The following is an 18629-nucleotide window of genomic DNA, read 5'->3' on the forward strand; positions in this document are numbered from 1 at the left end:
GAAAGATAAACTTTTGAGCTTGCACAGAACTCTTCTTCAGGTCAGAAGATGGTCAGAGCTCTTTTTCACGGCATTTTTTTGGTTTGCTGGCAGCTCTGAAAAATTGGAAAAAAAAAAAAAGACTTGATCCAAAATGAATAGGAAAATTGCACAAAAATATTGGTGAATTTGTCCCCAAAATTAGCATTTTAAAGGACGAGCTGGAGGAGGAGTTCTCCTAATACACTTTAGCCCAGAGTTTAGGGTGCTCACCTTGGATGTTAGAGAGACAGGTTCAATTCCCCTCTCTGCCTGATGTGAATAGGGTTTTGAAATTGGGTGTTCGAAATTGGGTGTTCCACATTTCAGAAGAACACCCTAGCCACTGCGTTATGGGATGTTCAGATGTGGGGCTCTCTCAATCTCTTATTTCAGCTGTTCTACTTTGTATAAATAATTAAATATACATAGGACTTAAACTTGAGTCTCCCTCATTATAGATAAGTGTTCTAACCACCAGTCTATAGAATCATTCTCACTCACTTTCCCTGGCCCAGTGACTATTCTCTGTATTATTAATGACAATGAATAGTCATTGGGCCAGGGAGAGAGAGTGAGAATGACCCTATAGCTTGGGAGGATTGAACCTTGGTCTCGGAGCCATAACCATTGGGCTAAAAGTTAGAAGGAGAGCAGCAGGAGCCACCACTTCTGCCCCTGAAAAACATTTGTGAATTTGTGAGAAAGTCACAAATAATTTTGGGTCAACCAAAACTGCTTTTTGGGGCAAATAAACTATTAATCAATTTTTTTTTGCTGATCTCTAGTGATAACACATCTCCCATTGAAAGGATCTTTGAGATCTATAAATGAAAAAGCCTGCATACATGCCAAGTGTTACCACTAAGACAAGATGGGTAATACCTTTAATTGGACCAACTTCTGTTGGTGAAAGAGACTAGCTTTGGAGAGCGTTATCACTCTCATTCCACTTGTTAATTTTATTTACACTAAGCCTTCCTCAAACATACTCGACTAGAGAAAGTGATTTCCTTTGTCCTAATCAGTGTTCTGTTGTGGGCCTGAATGAGCAATTGGAAAAAAGCATATACCTGGCTAGACTATAATAATATATCAATTATTTGCCCACCTCTACTCCTATTAATCTGTATTGCCCTTTTGTGACTGAAATATGCTATGGTATCATAAATAGACAAAATCCATTGCCATCTATGAATTGTAATGACTTCCTGCATCCAAAAAGACTGGGGGACCAGGAAATCTCCCTGAAATATGGAAAAATGTAAATAATCTTAGGGAGTTGATGTCTTCTGGACTCTACAGAGCACTGCTGAAGAAAACCATTGTAAACTAATGGCCACTTTTGATTAGCGAGAAGGGCAGAGATATTTGTAACATGTGGTGCCTACCAAGTAATTAGGAATGAAATTCACACCTGTAGAGAGACCTGCACAAAGTCTATGCACTCCTTGCATCCTAAATAAGACCATGGCCCTACTGCACAGATGTAAATTTTACCATAAATGCCAGTAATAGAAATCTGACTTCTGACGCGTGGCATCCTAATTTACGTCTGATGTCCTCTCCAAAATCAGGACCAAAATTGTGGCAGAGATGCAGGACTCCTTGTTAAAGCAACAAACCAAACCATTCACTTTTTTATGTGAATAATTCCATCCTTCTTTCTTTCTTTTTCTGTAGATGCTTTTAGTGGCCATATTTTCAGAAACTGGATTTTTTGATTACTGTGCAGTAAAGGTAGGTTTATTGTGACATCTTGCATTTAAATTCTTTATAGTACTGTATTTATATTACTGCAGCACTCTTACATATTTCTTGAACTAATACAACTGCTGTTTAGTCAAACCTATTAGACTAAATCATACATTTAAAAACATTTATGTAAGGACAATTTACATTTGTCATACTACAAAGTAATTGTTAATTTATAATTCTTTTAAGGAGCTAAGTGTTGAGGACGCATTTCAATAAATGATATTTTTATAAGTTAAGGCCACAGACCCTGATTCAGTAGGGTACTTAACCACATGCATAATTTTAAGCATGTGAGTAGTCCCATTAGGGTGACCAGATGTCCCGATTTTATAGGGACAATCGCTATATTTGGGGCTTTGTCTTTCATAGGCACCTGTTACCCACCATCTCTTGTCCCAATTTTTCACACTTGCTATCAGGTCACCCTAAATCCCATTGACTTCCTATCCACTGTGTGCAACAAAGTTGTGCTCCATGCATACTCATCTGTGTCCAGTCCAGAGGAGAGTAGAGAGGAGGTGTGGGTCAGACCACTGGGTTTATGTTTATATATCATTAACGGCCATAGACCTTTGTGTAGGGGTTGAATCAAAGACTCAGCTGTTATTCTATCTGAACAGAATGGTAGCGTGGGGTGGCTTAGGCTGCACAGCCCATGGGTTGGGAGAATAAATTCAATACTCACTCGTCCCATTCATAGTTTCCTGTGTAAAGCTTGTTTACTTAGATTGTATTCAAGGCAGTAGATTTCCATATGATTATAAAAGGAGGAATGCAGGATTTGAAGTTAAAGCAAGAGAAAACAGGAAATCTGGATTCTCTTCTTGGTTCTGCCACAGATTCCCTGTGTTACCTTTAGCAAATCACTTACTCTTTCTGTACCTATTTCCTTATCTGTAAAACAGAGATATTTTCCTGCTTCCCTAGAGTAGTTCGTAGCTAAATTAATTAATGTTTGAAAAGCATACTGAGATCCTTGGTTGGCAGGCCCTAAAGAAGTGACTAGTATAACATTGTTGCACCATCTTTTATAAAGTTGTTCATTGGTCATTTCTGAAAATGAAGCTGATATGTTCCATGCCTTTATGCCATTGCTATATGTTTGGTTTTATTAGGCTTACCAACTGTCTAGAGGCAGAGTGTGGGCCATGATTATCATTCTGTGTCTTATTGCTGCAATTCTTTCTGCATTTTTGGACAACGTTACCACAATGCTTCTCTTTACTCCAGTAACCATAAGGTATTTTATGTTATGCCTTTGGCGTTAGTTGTTTATAGCTAACCATTGCTAGTTGGTGTGTGTCAAAAATCATATTTGAGATGTTTGTTCAGCAGTTTGAATGGACCTTACAACCCCAAATGCTCTGACTGTTAAAGTTGTAGCTCTAGATAGTAATTAAAGAGTTCAGCTTCCTTATTTTCATGTATCAGTTGTGAGCACAAATCCAAGTACTTACAGGTTTAACTGTCTCTGCAATTAAGTAGGTACAGATGCAAATACTCTGAGTTGTGCCCACATTTGAATTGTAATTGCAAATTGCGGAACCCATTTCGTTCTGGGCGCAAATTGCTCTTGCAAACAGGGATGCTGGAATTTTTAAAAAAAACAGCCCCAAACCCCTATTCCTTCATGTATAGACTAATGTTTATGTACAATTTTGCCTCCTAATGGATGATTTAAAGAAATTATAATCCCTGCTAACTGGCAGTAGTAGTAGTAACTGGCAATTATTCTGTACTGAAGAACTCTTTTTGGAATAGAAGACTCTGAATTCTATCCTTATTGATCTCCATGAAGTGGATACAATCCCAGATTAATTTCATATTTCTAGATTAATCATAGTTTTTTTTATTAAAACAGTGATGTTAGTTACAGCAGCTTTCTGGAAACTGCATGTGATTTGTAATTACATTTAGTTCATGTGATTATAAATCACGCTTTGGCCTGAATTTAACCTACATTCAACCTGGTAAATCCAGTTAATCCAGTTTAGTTAAAAAAAAAAAAAAACTGGGGTGGGGAAGATGGTTTTAAATATGGCATCGGGTGATGTAGCACTTGCAGTCCTTATCATATTTACGTGTATAGAATTGTATGAAGATATGTGGCCCATTAAAATGTAGTTTACAGCAGGAAAGGTCTATTTTGCAAGTGGAATTTATTATAGGCTGGGAAACAGCTGGTGAATGAAAGCTCAATTTGTTTGCTGTATGATTATATTTTAAACAGATCACATCACTTTTACTCAAACAATATTTTTATCACTAACAGTAGGTAAAAATGAGATGGTTAAACAAGCGTCTCCAATTATGTTGCAGAATATTTGGAATTAAATAAAATGTAATTGGTAATGGATTGAAATCCTAAAAGTCTACATTCTGAAACACTGTTTACAGGCAATACTACTGTAGCATTTATTCTGTTTTATACTAACAATTCTGTAACACTGGAAGTGGGGTAACATCAGCATATGAAAAAATCTTTTATTTGAATTGCTATCAGGTGTACTTCTAAACTAGCAAAATCACAATAATTTCTACTCTAATGGTTATTCTAAAAATAAAAGGTTATTATGTATGTGTATATTTCTGAAAATGTCATGCTAGAGGTCATTCTTTTTATCCTGTTGTTGTTCTCCTTAGTCCTTACCTATAATTTCCCAGTGCTATTTTACACTGTTATTACCATGGAGATGAAGCTAACAGAAAAGTCTACTGATTCCATGACAATGAGGATTCAGACTTTTTATCAGTGAGGCATAAAATATGATGTTCTGTTCTTGTCATATTTTGTGGTAAATTGTTTTTAGAAATAATTCAATAAACCTTCTTTAGCTATAACTTATTTTAAAACATATTTTGAATGTCAAGACACTTTATGATTTGCAATGTTCTACGAAATTGCCTGTTTATATGGGAAATTGAAAATCTTGGATAAGTGAACTATAACGGTTTAATCCTACAGTTCAGGTAAACACATATTAACTATCCTTCACAGCTTCCTTTTATAGCCTACAGTAAGCATTTTTTTTTGCAAAGTTTATCTATGCCCCATCAAGAAAAAATAGTAAAGGATCATTAAAGTTGTACAGTTATGCACTCAGAAGTCAAGGAATGACTTGTGCAACTGCATTTCAATGCAGTCTTTAATTACATAATCTCATACTATTGCTCAAATAATACAATGTAACTTTACTGTACATTTTTTTTCTGGAGTCTTAGATTAAGTGTAAATGGGTAATATAGAACATAAGAACGGCCGTACCGGGTCAGACCAAAGGTCCATCTAGCCCAGTATCCTGTCTACCGACAGTGGCCAATGCCAGGTGCCCCAAAGGGAGTGGACCTAACAGGCAATGATCAAGTGATCTCTCTCCTGCCATTCATCTCCATTCTCTGACAGAGGCTAGGGACACCATTCCTTACCCATCCTGGCTAATAGCCATTAATGGACTTAACCTCCATGAATGTATCCATGGTTTATCTTTTAAACGCTGTTATAGTCCTAGCCTTCACAACCTCCTCAGGTAAGGAGTTCCCCAAGTTGAAATATTTTTATGCTTTTAAATGGACACTATTTTCATTGTGATAACATCTGTTTTAACTTAGGTTTTTATATGAGAAGTTCTTTTCGCTCTCTGAAGTATACATTTTAATAACATAGAGTTAGATTGAGTCATAAACCCAGTTCTGTCTAAGGGCAGTGTGTAGCTGCACTGCCACCCAATCTCAGGAGAAGCCCTGGGAAGGAATTTTGACTGAAGCTCAATTTCTCCTCTGCTCCAATTTTGCTTACAGGGGGAGGAATTTATTGTAGCCATTTATAGAATACAGCTTATTTCCCCACTTCACGCAGGCTCATCTCCACTGGTCAGTATGGGTTTTTTTTGGTGGGGGGTCGGGGGGAAGGGAGAGAAGGAGCCAAGGCTCCACCCACTTAATTGCCTCCTTGACCTGATGGGTTTAGGAGTGGGTATTGGTTACTCAGACCCTGTGGCAGAGGCAGAGTGCTGCAGAGAGGGTTCAGGGAGGCTTTCTCCCCATTGTTCTCCTTCCTGGCTGCATTAAGCTGGGTCATGTGGTGTTAGTTGGCAGCCATGTGCTGTATATTTTCTTTGCAACCAGCACCACAGCCACATTTGGGTGCAAAGCAGATGATAAGGAAGTATTGCATATCTTTCCTTTACCTGTAGTTAGTCTTTGTCTTTTTAGTCTGTAAACCCTTTGGGACAGGGACTGTAACATTCTGTGTGTCTGTACAGGACCTAGAGAGGAAGGATGATCCAGTGGTTAGGACTAGGGTGAGTCTGGAGACCTTCGTTAAATTCTCTACTCTGCGAGAACTTTCCTCTGTTGCCTTACGGAAATCACTTAGTCTCGCTGTGCCTCAGTTCCCCATCTGTAAAATGGGGATAATAGCACTTCCCTTTGTCACAGGGGTGTCAAGGATAAATTCTTTAAAGATTATGAAGTACACAGATACCAGAGTAATGCAGGCCCATAGAAGTACCTTAGATAGATAAAATGAGGCTGCAGTCCATATTGTTGGAGTTTGTGGGCTCTATTGTAATCTAAATAATAAATAATAAATTGGTAAAATGAAATGCTCCCAGAGACAGGGGGAATTGTAATTTGTTCACCTGTGTAGGTTTCTTACCTGTGCCCCATATTAGAGGGCTTTCCCTTCACACCCTTCCCTGGCTCTTGTCATGCAGATGGAAAGCAGAAGACCGGAAGTCTGAAGTGCAGGCAATGCGATATTTATTGGGCTTTAGTTCCAAGCAAGCCTATTCCGAAGCCCTTCACACCAGTTGGGCTTATCTCTATACACAATAGAGTTTTCCTCTTCCCCTCCCACAACTACAGTTCTATACGCCAATAGAATCCTCTAGCTCCGCACACCGATGGAGCTCCCTCTTTCCAGTGTTCTGTTTCCAGCTCTAATGCCACAGAGCATTTACCCTATGTCCCCCTTCCCAGCTCTGACACTGCAGAACCTTGCCTGTGTCGCTGTTCCTCATTCCCCTATTCCTGGTCTCCCATTCCCATTCCCACTCCTTCCTCTTAGCAGGCCCAAATATACCTGCAATGCACGCCCCTAGTCACACCTCTTATAACTGATGGTTCTGGAGGGTCGTGAGTCGGGGTCTTCATCTCACCCCTTTTGTACCCCATGGGAGGGGTAAGGAATGAGGTTGTGTTCCGGTCAGGGGCAGGCATTTCTCTGGTCTTTTAGTGTTTTACCTCCCCCCACAAACTCCCCTTGCCCCTCCCAACTGGTTGTCTGACCTTGCTTTCAGATAAGGAGTTGAGGCAGTCTTTAAGTGTGCGCTCATATATTACACTCCCACCATACCCTGTAACACTTTTAGCTTCATCCCTTATCTCTTCCCATTGTACTAAAAGCCCCATCTGGTGGTAGGAAATGCAACACACAGCATCGTTGTCCTTCATACTAGTATAAGATACGAGTAACAAAAAGTCAAACCCAAAATTCTGTCTCAGGCTGACAAACAAGCCTATATGCTAACACCCCAAAGAAGTGTTCTGAAAACATTATTGAATATCTTAAAATAAGTTTAAAGAATAGAAATAGGGAGACCCTTCAGGACATACAAAATTCTGGGAAGGACATTCATTTTCCGTATATTAGTTTTACCCCATAAACTAAGGGTTAACAAACTCCACCTCTGCAAAATGTTAGCCATTTGGGCAATAATTGGTTCTATATTTATCTTAGGGATAGAATCATAGAATTGTAGGACTGGAAGGGACCTTGAAAGGTCGTCTAGTCCAGTCCCCTGCACTCCTGGCAGGTCTAAGTATTGTCTAAACCATCCCGGACAGGTGTTTATCTACCCTGCTCTTAACAGTCTCCAATGATTGAGGTTGCATAACCTCCCTAGGCAATTTATTCCAGTGCTTAAAATGATTAGGGGTCTGGAGCACATGACTTATGAGGAGAGGCTGAGGGACCTGGGATTGTTTAGTCTCCAGAAGAGAAGAATGAGGGGGGATTTGATAGCTGCATTCAACTACCTGAGGGGGGGTTCCAAAGAGGATGGAGCTCGGCTGTTCTCAGTGGTGGCAGATGACAGAACAAGGAGCAATGGTCTCAAGTTGCAGTGGGGGAGATCTAGGTTGGATATTAGAAAACACTATTTCACTAGGAGGGTGGTGAAGCACTGCAATGCGTTACCTAGGGAGGTGGTGGAGTCTCCTTCCTTGGAGGTTTTTAAGGCCCGGCTTGACAAAACCCTGGCTGGGATGATTTAGTTGGGAATTGGTCCTGCTTTGAGCAGGGGATTGGACTAGATGACATCGTGAGGTCCCTTCCAACCCTGATATTCTATGATTCATGGGGGGTGCCCTAGGGCTGCTGCAGTTCGCATCGGGAAGCAGCGCCCGCACCTTATGGCTGGGCAGGCTTCGAGTGCGGGACACTTGGGCTCGGGGCCACCCCACGGGGCACATGGAGCCGCCTGCAGGTGCCGCAGGGCTGCTGCCTCCCAGCGCCACAGCCGGGGCTGGGCGAAGCAGTCCAAGCCACCCAGGGACTGTGGCAGGGCAGTCAGGAGCAGCAGCGGGGCCATAGTGGGGACCGGTGCCTGGGGTGCTGCCATTCAGGGCCCATGTCCCGCTCTCCAGGGCGCTGCTCCCTCTGGGGCTGTCCTGCCCTGGCTCCTCAGCCCCCTGCCGGGGCGGTCCCCCAGCTCTGCCGTCCTGGATCCCGGTTGGTCCTGGAGGCAGGAGCCCTGGCTGGAGGGACCCTGGGCTGAGGCGCGGCCCGGGAGCCCCGCTGCTTACCCCGACCCTGCCAGCGCCGGACCGGCTGGAGGCGAGGGGGGAAGCGGGTGGAGTCAGCACTGGTGGGGGGAAGCCCAGGGCTGGGGCAGCAGGGAGTGTGGGTGGAGTGGGGGGGAGAGCCCAGCGGTTGGGGCGGCAGGGGGTGCGGGTGGGGCGGGGGGGGAGAGCCCAGCGCTGGGGTGGCAGGGGGTGCAGGGGGAGCCCAGGGCTGGGGTGGGGGGCAGCCAAAATTTTTTTTTGCTTGGGGCGGCAAAAAACCTAGAGCCGGCCCTGCTCATACCTCTCTGAAATGGAAATGGGGTGGAAATAATACCATTGGTAACTGTTGGGTAAGAGTATAAAACCTTAATCCAAGCAATACATTCTTTATCAAACCCATATTTTGCTAACACAAGCAAAAGATAATCGCAGGCTATGCGGTCCAAAACCTTTTTGGCATTTGAAGAAATGACAGCTAAGGGTTCCTCAGAATCTCTCAAAGTGGCAATAATATCAATCAGTTGGTGCAAATTATCTGAGCTATGTCTATTATGAGGGAAACCCACCTGATTTATGTGTGAGGGAACTTTGTCCAATACCTTAGCAAGAGCTTTAGCTACGATCTGAATGTCACAATTGATTAAAGAAATTGGCCTGTAATTACTACATAATTCAAGGTCTTTCCCAGGTTTAGGAATAACTGAAATTGCAGCTTCTCTTAGAGTAGGCAGGAGAGTTTGCTCTTTCTTGGCCTCATTGAACATATTAAAAAATATAGGTATTAAAGTTTCAGAGAACTTTTTGTGAATTTCAGTCGAGATCTGATCTGCACCAGGAGTCTTTCTAACCTTCATTTCTTTTATAGCCTGAGTCAGTTCCATGATTTCTAGGGGAGCATCTAATAGTTCCTTCTGCGAGTCAGAGAGCGGTGGCAGAGACAATCCAATAAAACAGTTATCTGTTTTACTGATTTGCTCTGCAGCTAAAAATAGTTTTGAATAAAACTGTTTACATTGTTTATTAATATCGGAATGTACTGTTTATAATTTGTTACTACTATTGTGAACAGCAGCAATCTTATTTCTGTTAGTCTTTTGCTTAAGTCTGCATGCAGCAGCTTGCCGTCTCTCTCAACAGATTCCCAGTAGCTTTGCTTCAGACAGACGAAGGCAAACTCATCCTGTTGGGACAGAAGCTTGTTGATTTCATATCTTAGATTGATGTAGATTCTGAGTTTCTCTGGGGAGGAGGCAGGAAGCATAGCTTATAGCCAAGGCCTTATTTTCCTTCACCAGAGTATAAACTGTGTTCTCTCCATTTTGTTTTAAAGATGGCATGAGAGATGATACAGCCTCTAATGAAGGCTTTAAAGCACAGGCGATGTGTGTGTGTGTCGGGGGGCACACAGGGTCACATGCCCCCCAGATTTCTGCCGGGCTGAGCACGGCTGAAGGGACATGCCTGGGAAAGGCACCAGCAGCGAGTGATCCCGCTGAGCAGAGGTGGTGCCCAGAGCAGGGAAGTGAGACTGGGCGGGCAGTGCAGATCTCCACCTGAGAGAGTGCGGGGAAGCCTGCTGAGTCTCATTCCTTCCCTGCTGGCAGCTACAGTTACCTGCTTAAATATGTGTCTGGACTAGCCTGCTTGGGGTGTGCAAAAGAGCTCAGGGAATCAGTTGGGGGCAATGGAGAGAGAGGCAGTGGGAGCTGAAATGGGCGTGGGAGGCTGGGGGAGGCAGCAGGGGCCAGGAGTGATGGGGGTGGGTGGGGAGGCAGTGGGGGGCCAGGGGTGATTGGGGGGGGCAGGGAAGGCAGCGGGGACCAGTGGAGATTGGGGGTTCAGGGGAGGCATCGGGGTGCAGGGGTGATGGGTTGGGGGGTTGGGGGAGGCAACAGGGGCCAGGGCTCCAAAATACAAGTTCACCCAGGGCACCATTTCCCCCAAGGCCGAACCTGGCAGGGCTGGACTTAAGGGTGGGTGACTGCCCAGAGTGCCGTGGTTGTGGGGGCACTGTGGTCAAGAGGGTGTTGCTGAAGGGTATCTTGGCAGTCACCCGGAAGTTGACTGTGGCTGTGATGGCGAGGGGGGGGTCCCCGCCATTGTGTCCCCTCCAACTATCAGCAATTACCATTTGCCTAAAGGCTTCCCAAGGTGTAACAGCTGATGAAGCAGTGGGAGCATTTTTAAAAAAAGAGTTCTAACTCCTTCTGGATAGAGTTAACAAATGATGTATTGAACAGCAGAGAGGTATGTAATTTCCACATTTTAGTTGGAGGTGCATACCCTGGGGGCCTAAAAGATATATGTATAGAAGCATAGTCAGATATAACAATAGTACCAATGCCACAGTCAGTGACAGAATTGATCGAGTCTTGTGACACTAAGAAATAGCCCAATCCTGAATATGTTGAATGAACTGCAGAAAAAAAAATACCTTGAGTAATCCTATGGCCAATCTACATACATCTTGTAAGCCTAAATCAGCCATGTATATATGAAGTACCTCATGAGTATTCATGCTTTTGTATGTAGATGAAGATTATTTAACAAGGACTGGATCTAGAGTTTTGTTAATGTCCCCAGCAACCAGGGGTGAAAGTAGTTTAAAGGACTTACCAGTACGCCGGAGTCCTGAGTGGGGCATGGCCTCAACGGGAAGAGGCGTGGCCTTTCAAGATTTAAAGGGCCTGGGACTCCGGCCGCTGCAGAGCTCCAGGCCCTTTATATCACTGCGGGAGCCCTGCTGCAGCTACCCCAGGGTAGCAGGGCTCGGGCTAGTGCTGGGGTAGCGGCTGCAGGGCTCTGGAGGCGATTTAAAGGGCCTGAGGCTCCAGCCGCTGCGGGGAGCCCCAGGCCCTTTAAATCACCGCCGGAGAAGCTGTACTGGCTTACTTTCACCTCTGCCAGCAGCAATAATAGGATGGTGACCCATGTCATTTATACTTATAAAAAGTTTATGAAAAAAATTGGGATTATTCTGGTTTGGCCTGTAGAAATTGGCTAAAATGATTATAGAATTCCCTATTTCAGCCTTGAGGACAGTAAATCTGTCCTTACTCTCAAACCTTGCACTTAGAATATTAACATGCAACTTTTTATATATTAGTATAGCAATGCCCCTCAGTTTAGAATTAAAGAAACTAAAAATTGAAAGGCCAACCCAATCTTTATTTTGTTTACAAGCTTCAAGTTCTGTCAGATGTGTCTTCTGGAGCATAGCAATGTCAACATTCTCTTTTTTTAAGCATTGAATATATAGTTTTTCTTGTAATAGGGTTATTAAAACGCTTTATCTTCCAGGAGACACATTTAATTATAGGAGCCATCATTGCTAAAATATACCAGATAAAATATAAAGTCACAGTGTGAAAAATGAGGAATTGCACATTCTCTTGAGAAGCATACAGTTCTTGCTTATCTAAGCTGCAAAAGTTACATAATCCAGTACATATTCACTGTACATGTCACTTCCCAGTACACATTCTACAGGAAAGGGAAGGAAATTCCTAGCATGGCAGGGTAACGGGAAGAGGGCAGAAAGCGGAATTAAATAAGTGAAAAAACAAAATGGAAAATAGAGTGGAGAGAGAAATACATGTTAGTACCTTACAATAAAAAAGGAGAATCTGTTTAAACAGTCTAAACTATACATTTGACAGTGTGGGGTGGCTGGATCAGGTGAAATTTGGATATGTTCACAGCTCTTGGGACCCCAAACATTACAACAATAGTAATCACCTATATGACCAATAAAACCTTGATACATTAGTCAATAAGGAAGCACCATCTAATAAAGCAATGATATATACATAATTACTAATCAAATAATAGATAGTACATTGATGCGCCTTTCCCATGAGTATGTGTCTGGACCAGCCTGCCTGGGTGTGCAAAATTGCTCAGGGAATCAGTTGGGGCAATGGAGAGAGAGAGAAAGGCAGTGGAGCCTGGGGAGCTGAAGTGGGCATGGGAGGCTGGGGGAAGCAGCGGGGGCCAGTGGAAGTAAATTGATGATAACCCTTTAATCCTTCAACCTCAATGAGAGAGAGAGAGAAAAAAAGAAGAGGACTAACATATCAGTATCAACTAGCACCCATCCACTTGTTTAGAACAGTCATATCAGATCTGAGCGAGCAATACATAAATTCCATAAGATCAGATCCTGGCATACATGTTGCTTCTTGTGACAGAGGAGTCTGTAGATTTTTTTGAGATATTTTTCTGCCTTTTGAGGGGAACTGAATGATACTATCTTCTTGCCATTCTTAATATGGAGTGTTGCCAGGTATTTAATAATATACTTCAAGGCCATCTGCCTAGCCAATTGTTTCACTTGGTTAACAGCTGCCCTCACTGCAACCACATCATGGGCATAATCTTGAAAGAGCAGTATTTTAATTGCTGGTTCTCCCCATAACATCTCCTTTTTTGATCTGGATTTCTGCAATATAAGCTCCTTAGTGGTTAACTTCTAGAACTTCACAATCAATGTTCTAGGCCAATCTTCTGGAGCTGGCTTGGGGGCGAGGGCCCGGTGTGCTCATTCTATATCAAAACAAAAATTCTACTGGCAGATCCAACAACTTAGCTGTTTAGGGACAAATTCAGAGGGTTTACCTTTCTCAGTTACCTCAGGGATACCCACAATCCTGATCTTACATCATTGTGAGTGGTTTTCCAGATCAATTAGCTTGGTCTTAATAGTCTTGATATCATTACAGTTCTTCAGAACCTGAAATTACTGGTCGTTCTTCTTTGAAATCATCTTCCACTTCAGAAGTTCTGTGTTCAGCTTCTCCCATCAAGCTGATAGAGCCTGCACTCTGAATCTCAGTCATATTGATCTGTAGCGTGGAAACTGTAGATTTAATTTCAGCAGTATCTGCAGCCACCTGTTGTTGTACAAGCCAGCAGCTGTGTTCGGGCTCAGGCACCATTTTGTTTGTACAAGTCGGGGAGGCAGATTTCCTCTGTCTTTTTGGATGTGGAGAGGAAGATGCAGAGCTAGAGGGCATCTTGTGGGTTTCAGTAGTCAGGCACAATATTCCTTGAGGTTGGATGGGGGTGGGAGAGAGAGGGGTTAGGGGATGATGTTTTGGGATACCCCATGGGTGCTTCAGAGCTCAAGCAACCTGCATCCACTTTGGTCACAGTGCCCTTTGGTGTCCCCCAGGCACAAATTTTTAACACTAAGGGTAATTCAATCTCTTTTAAGCACTTAGATTGCTTATGAGGGAGGGAAGTACTATTGTCCCCATTTTAAAGATGGAGAACAGAGGCACAGAGAGATTAAGTCACTTGCCGATGGTCACATGGGAAGTCTGAGGTAGAGCAGGGAACTGAACCCAGTCTCCAAAGTCCCAGGCTAGCACCATCTTGCCCATCCTTCCTCTCTTCCTCTAGTTCATCATTGGAACAACTTATCTCATGTGATCCATTCTCTGTCATTTGAAGTCTTTGCATCAAGATAGGAGGTCTTTCTAAAAAAGATACTGCAGCTTATGGGCACAGTCACAATTCTGTGCTTGTATATGCAGGAGATCAGACTAGATGATTATAATGGTCTTAAAATCTGTGATTCACTTAAACACAAACAGCTTTGAACACATGCTTAAGTCCATCCCTATGCAACAAATCACGTAAGCATGTGCTTAAATGCCTTTGAAATCAAAGGTATGTCTACAATGAATCTGAGAGGTGTGATTCTGAGCTCAGGTGAACAGATTTGTGGTAGCTCAGCTTGAGCTACAAGGCTAAAAATAACAGCATGGGTGTTGCAGTACGGGTGGTGGCTCAGGCTTGCTGCCCAAGCTTAGACCCATAGGATTGGGTGGACTTGGGTGGCTAGCCTGAGATGGCACCAGTGCCACAAAGTCCACCCTGTTATTTTTAGAGTACTACCTCAAGCTGAGCTGGCATGAGTCTGCCCACCTGTGCGTGGAATCACACCTCCCAGATGCAGTGTTGCTATACTTAAGTGCTCTGCTGAATTGGGGCCTAAGACTTTGATTCAGGAAAGCATTTAAGCACATGCAAGTCCATCTCTGGTCAGTTATGCACTTAGACGTATGCTTAACTTTAAGCACGAAATGGCTTAGCACCTGCTTAAAGTCAAGCACGTGTTTAAGGGTTTTCCTGAAAAAGAACTTTAGTGAACAGACTGTGCAAAATGTACTGTGTATGCACAGCATGATTTTTAATGGACCATAACTTGATAAACTCATTCTAGTGTTCTGAGATACTTCTTCTCACTGAGGGCTATTTCTTTACAAATTGTTTAATACCTATAATCAGCTGCTCTGCTGATACTGAAGTTAAAAAAAATGCATGAATTTTTTTAATAATGTGGCAAGTGTATTTTCTATGCTCCTTGTCCTAAAAAAATTGTTGAAATGCTACTGCTCAAGCTTAAAAAAAAAAAAAGTATGGGCAGAGACCAAACTTGGTAAATTCTAGCCTGAAAGGTACATGTGTTAGAAAGTTATATACCACGGTGAAGGGTTGTTAAAATGGAAAGGCTCATGTAACTTTAACTATAATTCAACTGTCGTAATGATTTGCTACTTTTAATATTGTTTTTAAAATATGTATTTTGAATGCAGTAGCCATTGCAGTATATTATAAAATATAAGTATTAATTATGAAAGGCCAAGTTTTAACCTTTGTTCAACAGTTTGAAGTTTCCGACACAAGTGCTAACTTTTATAAATCATTTAAGGTTACAGGCAATTTAATCAAAGGTTAAGGAGCTGATTTCATTTTCTTATGTATACCGCAGGTTATGTGAGGTACTTAATCTTGATCCTAGACATGTGCTGATTGCAGAAGTTATCTTCACAAACATTGGAGGGGCTGCCACAGCTGTCGGGGATCCACCAAATGTGATTATTGTTTCAAAACAGGAAGTGAGGAAGGCGGTATGTATTGTAATCCATTGTGTTACCTAAAAATAGGTACAGATGTGGGTTTATTCAGTAGTTTAGATCTTTTCTTCCCACAGAGATCCATAGAAGGTAACAAAATGCATCTATTCTCTTCAGCTATTTTATCGTTAGTGCTATTGGGAAGAGCTGGGTGAAATTTTATATTTGTGCAAATGGTGCATGAAAGTGAGAAACTCTCAGAATCCTCCTTGCCACTTTGGCTGTAAAAATACAGGCTCGTTCTGAACTGTGGTTGATTTCAATGGAGCTGCTCACATTCTTAAAATTACATGTCTAAGTGATTTGCTGCACAAGGATCACGTTTTGTTTGTAGCTTAAAGTTTGTGGATGTAACAGGAAGCAGAGCTGTTTAATAGATTAAGCATAGGGCCAGACACTTGTGAGTTAGATTCCTGGCTATGCCAGTAAGAGCATATCTGTACGAAGAGTTAGTGCACAGCAGGGTGCAATGCAAGGTACTCCAGCATGCCTTGCATTAACTGACCGTGTGGACCCTGCTGCTGGGCCCTAATTGTTCCCTTGGGTGCTTTCCATACTGCTGTAGGTCAGTGTGCACTAGGGAAATGTTAGTGCTCAGCAGCAGGGTTCACACAGAGAGTTAGTGAGTGGCATGCTGGAGTGATGTAGATTTACACGCCGGCTTGCTGTGCACTAACTTGCTTCTTTGATGCATGATGTTAACAGGAGAGAGAGAATTAAAGTGAAAAAGAATGGAAGGGAGAGGATCCAGCACAAAAAATTTCCCATTTCCTAGGGCTGAATCCATTGCCTTGTGCAGCCATTTCAAAGTGGGCATAAAACACTAGAATTCTGATTTGGTAGCATTTTGAACTCACTCTGCACAGGTGTGAATGACTACACAAGGAGCAAGGGAATAGAGGGTCTGATCCTATGTATATGTGGGAGTGGAGGACACAAACAGTAAACAGAGAGAGGCCTAAGGAAAGGTTGGGCAACAAAAATTCTCAGCATCTCCTAATGAGTTTATCAATTTATTAAATATATGATGAGATCCCTTGTTATGGCCATATAGCAAATCTTTCTTGTTTTGTGACCAAAAATAGGATAACATTATTAAATTAGTTCTAGAAAACAGAACATTTTTAATACTTTAAAAAAACTCAGTTCATTTTTATCTAGTTTGTCTGTTATGGTGTACTCATCACTGTAGTAGTATTTGAGACTATAGAACTTTCATAACGATGCATAACTTTATTATACAAATTGTATAGGTGTAGGGTCATCACAAAATTGTCATTCTTTGGATTCAAAAGATATCATTTACTGTGATGCATTATTTATTGGTTATAGGTTATGATAAAGTTAGCATTTGCGGTCTATAAATAAAACTTACTTGTAAACCTGCAGCATTTATGACTGAAGCTCAAAAGAAAATACTTTGTATTAGACTCAAGTATCAGGGGGTAGCCGTGTTAGTCTGTATCTACAAAAACTACAAGAAGTCCGGTGGCACCGGACTTCTTGTTTTTGTATTAGACTGTAAAAGTGTTTTAAGCAATACAGATTGTAAAATAGTGGACCATAAATTAAGGTGGCCACCTAATTCAGAGGAATGTTTTTGCTGAGTTATTGTATAATAGTTCTATAAAACTTCCAATTGCTTTATAAAACGTAGGATCTTTCCCTTATTTGCACCTTTGCAAATAGTGGTTTCTTCTCAGAAAAATCTGAATGATTGTGTGAACGCCATGCTGCTTAGTGCTGATGTGTAGTGGGGTGGTCACTCTGCTCCCGTTAGGAAGAGATTAAAAGCAGCCAAGGGAGGTGGTTGGGTAAACAGCCACGTGTGGCCACACCCAATTAGGGTCCAGCTGACCCTGATAAAAGGGCAGGCTCAGGGAGTGATAGAACACTCTAGCTCTATTTGAGGAGCAGAGAAGACTAGTCTGCCTGGGAGAGCAAGCAGGGTACCTGAGGCAGAGTAGGGCTGGGGAAGGGCAGGGAAAGCTGAGGAGCTTTGGCCTGGTGGGTCCCCAGGTTGAGGCCTTGCCAAAGGCCAGGGAAGGTACTAGGGAGGCAGCTGGGGCTGGAAAGGAAGCAGGTCCAACCCCCCTTGCCGATGATGAGTGGCCACTTCAGACTGCAGTTTGCCCCTGAGGTGAGGTGGGCTTAAGGGTTTGGGGTTCCCTAGGGAGGGGAGACCCAGAGTGTTGGGGCACTGCTGTGGGGCAGCACCCTAAGGTAAGGGGCACCAGGGTCCGGGAGGGATGTAGAGCCTGAAGTGCTATAAGTGGTGGAGATCAGGAGAAAGCATGTACTGGTAGGAAAACACTGGCCAGCAGGAGGCGCGCCAAGGCTGGAACCGAGCTAATTCCCGGACAACCAGCAGGAGGCGCCGCGGCAGTGAGTGCCTGCCGTGCTACATGATGTCATAAGCTATTTCTTCTCTCACGTTCAGGAGAAGCTATGGATCTTCATCATTGTCTAATTTAAATATTTTCTTCACTTAAATTTGTTCAGTCATTGTCGCTCCTCTTGCACATGGGAACAGGAACTTCTTCTCATGCCAGGAACAGTGTAGAATTCAGTCTCTCTGAGTTAGATGGGAGAGAGATCCGAAGCAGAGCTACAAGCAACAGCCTTTTTTTAGGTTTTGAAGTAGTTTTATGTTGTTAATATTCAATGACACAGCAAAAATATTTGACACCAAGACTTTAAAATCAGATTATTCTGGTTATTAACTTATATTTTGCAGTTCAAGTCAAGCCTGGTTTAGTAGTCAATATTTTTTCCTAAATTTATGATCATGTAGCGATTAATTGTTAACATTATAAGAAAGAGGGGATTCCATGCTGCCATATGGCAGGCGGCAGGGGTTCTTTGAACACTAGCAGTTATTGAGTTAGTGACTGTTAAAATTAGTCCAAGATGGAAGGACCAGTTACAAAGAGGGAAGTAGAGGAAGGTAAGATGGTATTCAGAACTGTGTGTTTTAGGTCCAATATCATGTGACTCGCTAGCAACAGAAAATGAATGTTACCTTCTGCAATCCATGTAGCTAATGTATTTTGTAGGCAGGGTTAAATGTGTAGACAGGGTTAATAACTTTGAAAATGTACTAGCTGGGTGTAGTCAATTTTAGGTCCATTAAAGGTATTAAAC

At 42.5% G+C, this 18629-nt stretch overlaps 1 protein-coding gene across 3 annotated transcripts in view; it reads left to right on the forward strand.

Annotated features, from left to right (window-relative positions):
- Positions 1–18629, forward strand: part of OCA2 (OCA2 melanosomal transmembrane protein) — a 351992-nt gene that overhangs the window by 171292 nt on the left and 162071 nt on the right. For all 3 annotated transcript variants that reach the window (XM_065580822.1, XM_065580824.1, XM_065580823.1), the window contains 3 exons: positions 1702–1758; positions 2892–3016; positions 15341–15479. In XM_065580822.1, coding sequence (XP_065436894.1) covers positions 1702–1758; positions 2892–3016; positions 15341–15479 — 321 coding nt within the window. The remainder of the gene's footprint in view (positions 1–1701; positions 1759–2891; positions 3017–15340; positions 15480–18629) is intronic.

The sequence above is a fragment of the Chrysemys picta genome, chromosome 1 (assembly GCF_011386835.1).
Source record: "Chrysemys picta bellii isolate R12L10 chromosome 1, ASM1138683v2, whole genome shotgun sequence".
Lineage (NCBI taxonomy): Eukaryota > Metazoa > Chordata > Testudines > Emydidae > Chrysemys > Chrysemys picta.